Source organism: Phyllopteryx taeniolatus, chromosome 16 (genome assembly GCF_024500385.1).
Source record: "Phyllopteryx taeniolatus isolate TA_2022b chromosome 16, UOR_Ptae_1.2, whole genome shotgun sequence".
Lineage (NCBI taxonomy): Eukaryota > Metazoa > Chordata > Actinopteri > Syngnathiformes > Syngnathidae > Phyllopteryx > Phyllopteryx taeniolatus.
Genome location: NC_084517.1, coordinates 21,669,765 through 21,681,756, shown reverse-complemented (window position 1 = coordinate 21,681,756; position 11,992 = coordinate 21,669,765). Strand labels below are relative to the sequence as shown.

Here is an 11,992-nt window from a genome sequence, read left to right as displayed (position 1 = left end):
GTGGAGACCCTCAAAGTGGCAGTGAGAACCCTCCCATATTTCATCGTTTAATGCAACTGTTTCCTTCTGACTTCCCTACCTTTCTTTCTTCCTTAAAAAAGTGAATACCTAATTTTGGCCTACATTTAGTACAGCAACAAACCCGGATAAAAAGATCTTTAAGTCAAAGTGATTATTGACCAACACAACACAAAACAAAACGTGTGATAATACACATTTTGTCAGAATGAATCTTCAATTTTATTTTTTGGGTGCAATATGCATAATCATCTCAGCAAATGACTGAAAATCAGAAAATGTAAGGGGAGGAGGGGAGAGAACTGGTCCGATAAATTATAGGCAATACATGTCAGACAAAACAGAAATGACAGTCTGTGGCACACAGGTTTATTAAACAATATGGTATATAAGTAGGAAATGAGCCATTCTGAACCAGTTCATACAGTGATTTCTTATTTTCTGCATATGTACATTGCTGTCAAGCTGCATGATTTACATCAGAGGACAGTTCATCCATGGATTCAAGTTTAATGTAAGATAGAAAATGATGCGCATAACTGAACACAAATCAGCAGTTTTAACATGTTCATTTCTCACCACAGGCAAAAGAAGAACAGGAGTTGAGAATTTAATGGGACTGAAAGAGAGAAAGTGATTATTTGTACATATGCAAGACAAATACTGAGCCAAGGCCAGTAAAAAACGAACATTCTGGCTTTTGAACACCAGCCTATTGTGTTTGTCGTCTGTGTGCAATAGTTCCTAAATCTATACAAACACAGTAATCTTCCATAATTTCTGCAAGCAGGAAGGAAAATTAAGGCTTTCCCAAAGGCAGTCTTTTTTGAAAAATGGCATATTAGAATAAATTAGCCTGGAACAAGTGAAACCGAGCGAGAAGTGAAACCTCATAACCCGCCCAAAAATTCCCAGTTTAACTTTACAGTCTTGCTCAACACAAATACAATATTTATTTTCAAAGATACAAAATTAAAAAAATGAAAAATAAAAGGAGATTTTTTGTTTTGAGAGGTTTTGTTAAACAAAAGTCAATACCAGAGCATAAACAAATGAAAAACAAATGTCAACAACAAAGACCACAGCAAAAACTCTTGCATGGCTGGTCAGAACCAAAAATATATCCTTTGTGTCTTCTTTGCAGCAGTGACGGTGAATCACACTGTGTTGGAATAAAAACCAGTCGCTTGGTTAGCAGGAAGTTCACAGGCCTCGTGACTCAAGTTTTATACCAAGACCTCTCTTTCTGCTACAATCCTTCAACAAATTTCTCCAGCGTGTCTCCCGTCGTGTCCCCCACTATGCCCATGTCAGTACTCAACCCCCCTCGGTTGGGCGTGTTAAGCTGCGGCAGCATGGCGCTCTGCTCCGGCGTTCCCATGTGTCCCTGCTCCATGGGTCCCGACATGGGGCCCCCGATGATGGGACGGGGGGAGCTGGAGAGGAGGGCGCCATGCTGGGGCGAGGGCTGAGGCTGTATTCGCGGGGAGGGACTGGAACGCGGGGGCTGCTGCGACGGCGGCCGGGGAGACTGGACCGGGACCGGCGAGCGCACCTGGTTGCCCAGAGCGTTGCCCATGGCTTGGCCGGATAGGTGAGCCGCCGCCGCCGCCGCCTGTGCCTGGCCTTGGAGCAGGTGGGGCTGGGGGCTCCTCGCCTGCGCCGGGGAACCCATCTGCTGCTTCAACATTTGCTGCTGCTGCTGGAGCATGCGCTGCTGTAAGAGGTTCTGGGCTCCGTCCACGCCCATGCCAGCTTGGCCCATTTGGGACGAGGGAGGGAGCTGGCCCATCGGCCCGACGCCTCCTTGCATAGCCATCTGCTGTTGCTGCATCCGGAGCTGGGAGTAGCTTGCCGGCGGCTGCTGCTGCTGCTGCTGGGGGAACTGAGCGTGCGGCTGAGGCATGCCTCCCTGCTGCTGCTGCTGCTGCTGCTGCTGCTGCGCCTGTTGCATCCGGAACAACTGCTGTCTGCGGTACAGCTGAGGGTTGCCGTTTTGAGCCACGTTCATCATCTGGCCTTGGGGTCCCATGGGGGCCATACCCACCTGCTGCGGAGGCTGCTGCTGAGGGGGCATCCCAGGCCTCTGCGCCTGCATCATGGCCTGCATCGCCGCTGCGGGGCCCGACATGGCTTGAGGGTTCTGCTGCTGCGGCGGCGGCTGGTTGGCTTGATACTTGGCCGTCCTCTGCTTGATGAAGGCGGCCATGAGCTGCGGGTTGGACTTGAGGATGTTCAGGACCTGTTGTTGCTGCTGCGGCGAGCTGGGAGACTTGAGGGTGCGCAGTAGATCCTGCAAGGCGTTGGGCGCTATGTTACCGGGCATCCCTCGCGGCAAGTTCTGCTGCTGCGGTGCCATGCCCTGCTGCGAGGGCCCTTGCGGAGGCATGGCTCCGGGCATTTGGAGCCCCTGCGGCTGGGGCATCATGGCTCTCTGCATGAGGGGACCTTGCTGCACCATGCCGGCTCCCTGAGGCTGCTGGGGGGCCATGACGCCTTGTTGAGGAGGGCCCTGAGGTGGTTGGCCCTGAGGTTTCTGCATCGGATTCTGCATTCCGGGACCCCACTGGCCCTGCTGCATCGCCTGCATTACCTGGGGCCCCCGCATCATCTGCATCTGGCCCTGCATGGGGCCCATCATGCGTGGGTGGTTTAAGGGCATACCATTCATGGCGTAACTCTGTTGCTGCTGCTGTTGCTGCTTTGCCTTGGCGGCCATCTCGGCCATCTCCATCTGTTTGGCCACCTTCAAGGCCGTCAGCTGCTGTTGCTGCTGCTGCAGCTGCGGTGGGATCTGAGGCTGAGATTGGTGCGGCAAGCCGGGCAGAGGAGACTGCTGCTGACGGAGCGGGGACGACTGGGGCCCCGGTTTGCCCTGCGGGATGGGCGTCGGGGGTTGGCTGCTGCTGCGGCCGTTGTTGGGGAAGCCTTGAACCACGTTGGCAGGGTTGGGGGGCGGCGGCTGTGGCTGATTGGTCATGGGCTGCGGAGTCTGCGGCGTGTGAGGCTGCTGCGCAGAGTTTGGAGTGTCAGGGGCAGACGAGGTAGGCGGCGACGGCATGGGCACGCCCCTTCCGGCCATGGTGGCCATTCGGCGGCGCATCAGCTGAGCCTGCTGGAGGCGGTGCTGGATCTGCTGCTGACGGAGCTTGTGCTTGATGTTGGGACAGAAGGGCACGGGACACTTGTTCTCCTGACAGTGTTTGGCATGGTAGCAGCACAACGCGATGAGCTGCTTGCACACGGGGCAGCCGCCGTTGGTCTTGCGCTTGCAGCCCTTGGTGTGCTGAACCACACGCTTCATCTTCTGGCACGACGGCAGGGAGCAGTTGGCGTTGCGACACTGGCAGGCGTGGACCAGCGACTGAATGCAACGCTGGATGCTGAGACGTCGGCTCTCCTGGGGACTCTTGGAGGACTCTCCTCCCTGGTTGTTGCTGTCGTCGTCTAAGCCCAAGCCCCACTTCACCATCTGGTGCTCGTGGCCCTTTGCGTTGTAGCAGTTAATGCACAGGTCGTAGTCCTGCGGCAGGAAAAAGGAAGAGCACACGTTACGGGCATACAGTAATCTGCGGAGGATCCGGACAGAGAGAAATAGGCCACTCCCAAAAAAAAGAAGTTTAGAATTGAACAAAAAAAGTTTAGAACTGCCAATACAGTGGTACCTTGACTTTAAAGTTTAAAGTGAACCCTCACATATTCAAGGTTCGCTCACCAATCTTTTACTAGTCACACAAGCAATAATAATAATAATAATAATAATGTCAGTCCAGAGTAACAAGGTTGAAGTGAGCCATTTAGACACTGCTACCCGAACTGCTCGCCAGGTGCTACAGCCGCGCCCTGCTCAAGTGTCTTACACTAACAAGTGTGTGTGCTCACTGCGATGGGTAAAATGCAAATTTCTTGTGCGTGCATGCATGCATGTTCATAACAATAAAGGTTTTTCTTCTTCTTCTAGACAAGAGCAGTGTTTAGCCTTTACCACCATCATGTGGCATCTCGAGGCAATTATAAACCTTTTTCATTTTCACGATTCACGGCAAAGCTCGGTCCCAACAGTAATTCTTTCCATGACAAAACTCGGAATTCAATTTCTTGTACAGTAGACCCTCATTTATTGCAAGGCTTACTTCCAGATACCCCCTACAGTAAATTAAATCCAAAGTAGCAACAAATTTAATAAACTTATGACTATATACATTTGTAAGGTTCATATAAGCATTTCAATGCCAATTTGTGAACCTGCACTTTAAAGAGCTGCAGGTATTTATTTGTCCACTTGAGGTAATCATTCACATACATAACGCAAACATATGCTTATTTAGCATGCCCTGCTCGTGTGATGAGAACAGCAGCCCTTGTGGAAATTTTCTGCCTTAATCAGTGGCGCGGGTTCCTCACACTCACGGTCCTGGCAATGTAGTCAGCAAAAAGCATGATGGGTACCCAGAATTTATCATAGTGAGGTTTTAAACTACAGTCCTGTAGTTGTAGAAAATCAAGCTAAACATTGCTCTTTACTTGCATTTGTTCCTGTCGATACTGTTATGAGCGCGTGGATTAGCTAATCGTCAGGCTAAGGTTGGTATTTGTGAATTGATTTAATAAAACTCTTGACTGTGACTTGTGATTTTAAGTCACTTTCTGGACATGATACACTTTTCAGATATGATCCCAAAACAGTTTAATGTCATTTCAAACTTATCTCACAACATTACCCAAGCCATTTATTTTGGTTTACAGAAATCTAATTGATTTGGAAACAAATACACCTGAAGTACACATGCACGAGGCGAAGCCTCTCCAAATCCTCACTAACAACCCAAGCCAAACGTAGCTCCTCCACACCATACTAAGCTCATCTCTCAGTCGAGATGCATCACTTCAACACACGTCCTGGAGACAAATTCCTATTTAGACAGCCCTTTGACGCCATCTTGTGGCATCTTAAAGCATTAAAGAAAGAGTAAAATTCGAATAGACATTACTGTACATTCAACCTGATTTGAATTCAAATTTCCAACCTTCCCGTTGCCTACCTCACAGACAGTGCAGTGCCAGCGAGTCTCCACGTGGTGCTTGCACTCGTTGCACGTGTAGACAAAGCGGTCCTGGCCCTGGTTGTGCAGCTCCACCAGCATGCACATGGTGCTCCACTTGCATCGCCGCAGCGAGCTGAACTCCCAGTGCTTGTCTCGGGCCAGCGTCAGGAAGGAATCGCGGCCGTCCATCAGGTCGCATGCCAACAGAGGGTCTGGGTCCATGATGGGGGGCAGGGTGTTGATGACTGGTCCAGAATGAAGGTGGATGACAAAAAACACCTGAAAGGAGAAGACACTCTGTTTAAAGATCAAGCTGTCATGACACCTGCTAGTGAGACATGAATACAGTGGAACAGCCAAAGTCCAATCCCTTAGAGTTCAGACTAACATTTTCATGAAAAATTAAAGTAGATGTGCTACTTCTCCTTTTATTTTATTTTTAAAAGTTCGCAGTTGTCTTGATAAAAGGTCTTTGGCCAAAATACACAAAGGATAAACAATTATAGCACAGTTAAAATTCATTCATATAAATTTTACACAAATTAAGAACAAGCGTCATGATGCGTGACATCAGCAATGGCATATCGCACAAGTCGTAGCGCACCTCACGCAACCTCATTTCAGCCAACATCAAGGATTACCAGAGTTTTCCTTTGGCTCTTAATGGCATTTTTTTCTCTTAAACAGGACTGTGGTCACAACAATAATAATTATGATGATAGCTTAGAAGCACTATTCTGGGAGCACCATGTTAGCAGAAGAGTAGCTAGCAATGGACACTAGCTGATAGTCGGGAAGCACGATCGAAGATTCCAGTAGACAGGCAGGCAAGGCTCCTTGTGGGGTTGACACCCAAGAACGCAAGGTGGTAAACTTGTCAAGATGATGCAGAGAAAGGTCCCGATCTCTACTGGGAATATGGACCAACGTTTTTGGAACAAAGGAACATTGACTTGACTGTTTTGTGATTGGTGTTGTGCATTTATGTCAATTGACAAGAAGGAACACCTTGTGAAAAAGATTTGCCGGCCCGCTCACCTCTTTATGCTTCTCCATTGTGGCGTAGAGCTTTTGGGACAGATCATTGGCTACATTCGGCATCCCAGGCTTTTTCTTGTTGGCGCGGCTGACGCTGCTCTTAGTCTTGTTGGTCTTCTTGTTGTTCTTCTTTTTGGCGTTCTTACTGTCAGCGTGGGCTCCCTTTGGAGTAAACGCACATAAATAAAAATGTGAGCAGTCAAAATTGTCACAGCAAGCAAGATTCAAAAAGAGTGATTGCACAAATGCTTGAGTAGCTTTTGAAAGCTTTTGAGGGTTTTAGGATGATCAATTCTGGAATGACCGCGGATCAGTGTGTTGATTTTGGAAGAAAGGGAGCTTCCCTGTCACGAACACCGCCCCCCAACCTCCAAGCCGCCGATCATGCTCACTCACCTCTGGCGTCTCACAGGAGGCAGTGTTCTCCTCCTTCTTCCTCTCCTCCTCCTCCTGCTCAAGTTCTTTGATGCTCTCCTCCAGCACGTTGGGCCAAAAGTCGCCCTCGAAGTACGGTAGCTCGTTGGCGCTGGTCAGCCTGTCCTCTGTGGCTTGCTTGAAAATGTCCTGAATGGCGAGACGCAAGAGAACTCGCCAAGTTAAGCCAAAATAGTGACATGGTGTCGGCAAGTTTATCCATAACGTCTTACAGACAAACGTCAATGAGAAAATAATTAAAATTGTGCAGTCAGATAAATCAAACAGGAGGAGGGGGATTCCCTCACGTGGGGTATTAAAAGGCAATTAAAAAGTTTGAAAAAGCAAAACGCCTCTTAGTAACTCTTCACAGAACAAGTCCACACTTCTCAAGTCTGTCATCTTCAAACTTTTATAATTCACCATATCATTCAGACATTAGCAACAAAACAAGCAAATGTGTACAAAAATGCCGACTCCTTATACCAGGGAGGGGGAAACTTTTTTTCAAACAAAAGCCATTTCATTTTGAATAAAGTAGCCTAAGAGCCATACTAAATTTACAGGTTCATCGCATTCAATTTGAATATCTTAGTGAAGTTCTTCAGTATTTCAGTTAAGAAAGAGAAAGTCATAGTATACAAATTCATTCAACACATGGGAAAATACATTTCAGAAGGCCATTTCTAACCAAATTTCTACATTGAAACCATTTTCATTATTCATCGAAAATTCTAATTTCCTAAGACGATGAATTTGGGGTTTTGTTGGCTGTAAAATATAATAAAAAGGTAAAAAATGAAATATTTCATTCTGTATGTAGTATAAGGCAAGAGATTCATCTTTTGAATTGAACTAATAAAACGGGAGTTTTCCAGGATATTCCAATTTATTGAGATGCACCTTTATATTATGAGCACTTCCTGCGGATTAAACTAGCTTCAGGAAATGCAATGGCGGACCTCAGGCCAATACAGTCACACGTGTTGGGGGAACTAGCTCAAAGCAAAAGATGCTGACCTTGAAATCGTGTAGGATTCTCTCAGCAAAAGCCTTTTCCAGCATCTTCTTGTACCACTCTTGGAGCCTCTTGGGCTTGGGGATTTTCTGGTCGGGAGGGTGGCAGTGAAAAATGTAGTCGTCTCCTTCGCTGGGTGGGCAGGCCCAGATGTGACCCATCACGTACCTGAACGGAATCAAGATATTTAAGCATATGACGCAACAAATGAAACCAGACAGTATGCAGTTATTGCTCACACACCCCAGTTTCTTGACATACTCCAGATATCCAATTAAGATCTCATGGTAAACTGCCGTCCTGAGCACACGTGGTTTGAAGAAGTGAATACTGTCGAGGTATGATATATAAACCCGCCTACAGAAGAAGAAGAAAAGCATGATCAAACAGCAACACGATAGCCTTATACATCTATGATGTGCCGTTTACCTTGTATTTGGAAATGGACAATCTGAGCCATACTCCTGGACGTGCATGCCGAAGAAACAAACGTCCACCCCGTCAATTTCTTCAAATGCAAAAAGTGCTTTGGTTCTGTAAGGGAAGGTCTCCACCATCTCGCCCGAGTCCACAAACCTGAGCAGAAGGAAACTACGTGTCAGAACCGATCGAATTGCCAAAAGCCACTCAAGTGGTTGAGGGACTTACCTAGACTTCATTCCAGGTTTAATCTCCACTGTTTTGTCAGAGCTGGCCACGACTCGCACAAACACCTCGCCGGCTTCTGGGTGGTTCTGTCTTTTCAAGTACTTATTTACTCTGTCCTCAATGTACGTCCCCAACTTTGTTGACTGCAACCCTTTACACAAGAACAAGGTCATTGAATGAAATGAAATCACTTTACATTCAGTGCATTTCGTGTTGACATTCCACTTACTTTTGGCTGAAAACTTGTTCTCCTTTTTGTTTTTTCCAGATCTCTTCAAACAGTTCTCACAGATAAAGCTATAAGAAAAAAGTGTGTTAAGAGAAATTCACAAGCTTTCATGTGACGCCGATGGCCAACACTCACCCCGACGGCCAAATGACATCATAGTGCAGCACGCAGATCTGATGCATCTTGCGTCCGCAATCTTTACATTCAACAAACCTGTGAAGACAGACATTTGCACGCTCGGCTGTTTGTCTTTGTAGATGTAAGGAAGCGTTTGCCCACATCACATCCAAAACACAATTTCGGCCTTGGAATAGGTTGCACTCACGGTTCAGCGTCCAACATGTCATTTTTCTTCTTCTCAAACTGCTCTTTGGATATCATGCTGAACCAAAAAGAAGAAAATATTTTCAAGCTGGCTTCTCTGGCTTAGAAAGATGACACTTAGCAATTTAAAATGTAAACAGTCCGAACTTACGTCTGCGACTGTGCCGGGTCGTCCCCCAGCGTCACGCTGTTGCCCTGGATCTCGTTGAAGCACTTCTCGCAGAAGTGATACCTGTTGGCATTAAGGTCACACTAAACTGCAGCCAGCGCACACACAGAAGCAGAGTAGACAACCCGGCGTGCACACACTACACAGAGAACGGAGGCATAGGCTAATCAGGACTGATACGGTGGGGATCTGTTCATGCTCATTGAAATTATGCAAGAAACACGCTGAAATGCTGCGTTTTTAACATAATGAGGCTCAACAGCAGAAAAAAACTATTTATGTTGACACTAGAGTACAACTCCATCCGAGAGTAAGAAAGAAAATTATTTTGAAGATGTTGACAGAGTACAATTGCATTTATAACATCAATAAGGTCGACGTGATAGGGACACAAAGAACAAAATTTAAGAGTTCAGTAAGCTAAGGCTATTATCATTTGTATGTATGTTGTACACTGCAATGACAAATTCCAATTCTAATTCCAATATACCGGATCTGTTGTTTTGGCTTTGCTGTCTTCTGAGAGGCCATCAATAAATAATAATGTTAAATGTTATATTTTTGAATTGTGTGTGTTTTTGGGAGATAAAAGTATCTTCAAAGGAAAGAAGCAACATGCCTAACGCTGGTTTGCAATTCATTTCGGCAAAATGTGTGCAACACCATTCTGTCCAGCAGGGGGAACCTGGGTGCTTGTTGTGGGTCCCACAATACAGTAAAGGCTTAACACATTTTAAGACAAGTCAAAGTGAAAGGAGAGAACAAGCTCTCACAGCTTTGTGACATATTGAATGTGGCATGTGTAATCAACGAGTGTGGTACTTAACCTTTACCCCCTAGCAATGAGTAAGCAGGTTTACCTGTTCTGATAGCTGTAATAGATTCCATCCCGTGAGATAGTGCACAGTTGTTTGCCATAGCAGCACAGCGTTTGGGGGGAGAACTCGTACTGCGGACCAAAGACGACAGCACGTCACGTTTCCGTGCGGGAGAAGTGGCGTTCCCGTACAGTCACGCGTCGTCTCACCTTGCGGCTGCAGCAGTAGCCAAGCGACTTCATGACAGGCTCGATCTCCGTTTCGAACACCTCGGCGAGCTTGGTGCAGTTTTTGTAAACGCGAGAAGTCTTGCGGTTGTACAGCCACGCGTTGTTGAACATGAGCCACACGTCGTCCACATATTGCCACGGCTCCTGGTACTGGCCCGTGTCCAGTTTGCGCTTGATGGTGGACAGGTCAATGGGATTCTTCACGATGTCGAAGTAGTCCTGAAGAGCAGAGAGAGGTTCAGCTTTTGAGGGACAAAAAGGCCAACATGTGCACATTAGTAAGTGTGAACAGATACTCACTGGGATGTCGAGCAGCAGGGGGTCCACAGGCTGTCTGAAGGGCAGAGACTCCGGGTCTTGCCTGTAGAGGGCCTCAAGTGTGGGCATGAGAGCTTGTCTGAGCTCTTCGGGTCTGAAAACTGCACAGACAGTGAAGGTGTCAACATAAATACCGCATACACACAAATACCTGAAAACACATTTCAATTGTGTTAATTGAGAGAAATATTATATTCATAAAAAAAAAAATAGTACACAACAAACCTAACAGAATGTAAAGAACTACACTGGTTGAATAAAGTGCATTGAAGCCGCTCATACGTAAGCATTTGTGTCCACTTCACTTGAACAGTTCCAGTTGACTAAATTAAAAGCAACACAAAGCAAACGGCTCCTAACTAGTAAATTGAGGCACTCTTAACTCAAGGTACCACTTTATACAACGTACTTTTTTTGCGGCTCTGCGTAGCGGTGGCATTGCCCGCACTTTCCGCCTCTTCTTTGGGTTCAGTCTTCACCGCTGGCTTCTTTTCTTCAGTGTCCATCGGTTCCTGCTTTGGCTTTGCTGCATCTGGCTCCTCCGTCTTCACCACGGGGCTTTTGGTTTCGTCATTCTGGAACGGAATAAGAAACGAGGAGTCGTGTTAAAAATATTGCCTTACAAAGCCTCTCTTTCCCAAACATTTATTATACAATGGTACTTTGACTTGTAGGTATAATTTGTTTCCCCCCCCCCCCCCCCATAAAAATGAATTCAAATTAATTCTTTCCAACCCCCCAAAAAATACCGCCATTATTTTTGTTAAACCTTTTTTTAATAAGAAAAACAGCTCTATATTGTATTAAAACAAAGAATTTAAACACAAACTTTATAAAGTGTAATTACTGTATGCAATGTAGTACGTGGTGCGTTGGTGTGCCTTTAAGGGGTGTGGCCTAGTGAGTGACATCAGGAGCTGCAGTCCTTGCGGGTGTTCCCATTTTGTATTTGTGAGTTTGACTGTTTGTCCTGTTCAATAAATGTGTAATCGAATGGTGGCGTAACTGAAGCTTGGTCATACCTACAATTTTGGTTCGCAACAACAACAACAACAAAAAAAAAACAATAACCAAGGGAGGGCTTGTAAGTCAAGGTACCACTATATTCGTCCATAGACGCAAGGAGTTACCTCAACTTTTATGCCGGTTTGCTTGTTCCCAGAATTGCTGTCATCATCTTCGTCTTTCACATCTGACTTGACGTCAGTGGCGCTCATGTCGGGCAGGTTTTGTTGAGAGCTGACCTCGGCCACAGAGGCCGGGGTGGGCACTCTGTTGTCGATGCTGGCAGCAGCCTGTGACATCTGAAGGAAGAAAAAGTCAATCATGATCGTAGATGTTCATAGAACCATTTTCTCATTCATAGTAGGGCTGAACGATATATTGCATCGTATCGATGTCTAGAAATGACAATTTAAGAGATTCATATCTCAAAATCAACGATATAGATTTTCCCCGCTCACAACTGCTAAGACAGCTCATTTTTACAATTGCCCATAAACGCAACACTTAGGCCAGCGAATCACAAACCTCATTTCATGCTTGTCGTGGATAGACAGCTGTTAATGTTGATAACTGACAGTGAGTTCTAATCAATACAACTGCATTTTCCACATCTTTTTGTACACTGAACCCATAGTCCTATCATATCGAGATATCGGGCGAGATGTGAAATTTGGTCCATATTGTTCAGCTCTAATTGAGAGTCAAGCGGACCAAATTG

The 11,992-nt window shown here is 46.2% G+C and overlaps 1 protein-coding gene across 3 annotated transcripts in view; it reads right to left on the bottom strand.

The window, feature by feature from the left end:
* Nucleotides 1-365: 365 nt before the first annotated feature.
* crebbpb (CREB binding protein b) overlaps nt 366-11,992 on the bottom strand; it is a 33,017-nt gene continuing 21,390 nt past the window's right edge. For 2 of the 3 annotated variants that reach the window (XM_061749521.1, XM_061749523.1), the window contains exons 15-31: nt 11,400-11,573; nt 10,679-10,844; nt 10,252-10,370; nt 9,931-10,170; nt 9,764-9,852; nt 8,886-8,966; nt 8,736-8,792; nt 8,546-8,623; nt 8,411-8,478; nt 8,182-8,332; nt 7,963-8,109; nt 7,777-7,890; nt 7,536-7,701; nt 6,498-6,665; nt 6,102-6,263; nt 5,061-5,342; nt 366-3,541 (exon numbers count right to left, since the gene is read on the bottom strand). In XM_061749521.1, the coding sequence (XP_061605505.1) occupies nt 1,268-3,541; nt 5,061-5,342; nt 6,102-6,263; nt 6,498-6,665; nt 7,536-7,701; nt 7,777-7,890; nt 7,963-8,109; nt 8,182-8,332; nt 8,411-8,478; nt 8,546-8,623; nt 8,736-8,792; nt 8,886-8,966; nt 9,764-9,852; nt 9,931-10,170; nt 10,252-10,370; nt 10,679-10,844; nt 11,400-11,573 (4,536 nt within the window). In that variant the 3' untranslated portion in view covers nt 366-1,267. The remainder of the gene's footprint in view (nt 3,542-5,060; nt 5,343-6,101; nt 6,264-6,497; nt 6,666-7,535; nt 7,702-7,776; nt 7,891-7,962; nt 8,110-8,181; nt 8,333-8,410; nt 8,479-8,545; nt 8,624-8,735; nt 8,793-8,885; nt 8,967-9,763; nt 9,853-9,930; nt 10,171-10,251; nt 10,371-10,678; nt 10,845-11,399; nt 11,574-11,992) is intronic. The other variant, XM_061749522.1, reaches the window with a different exon arrangement.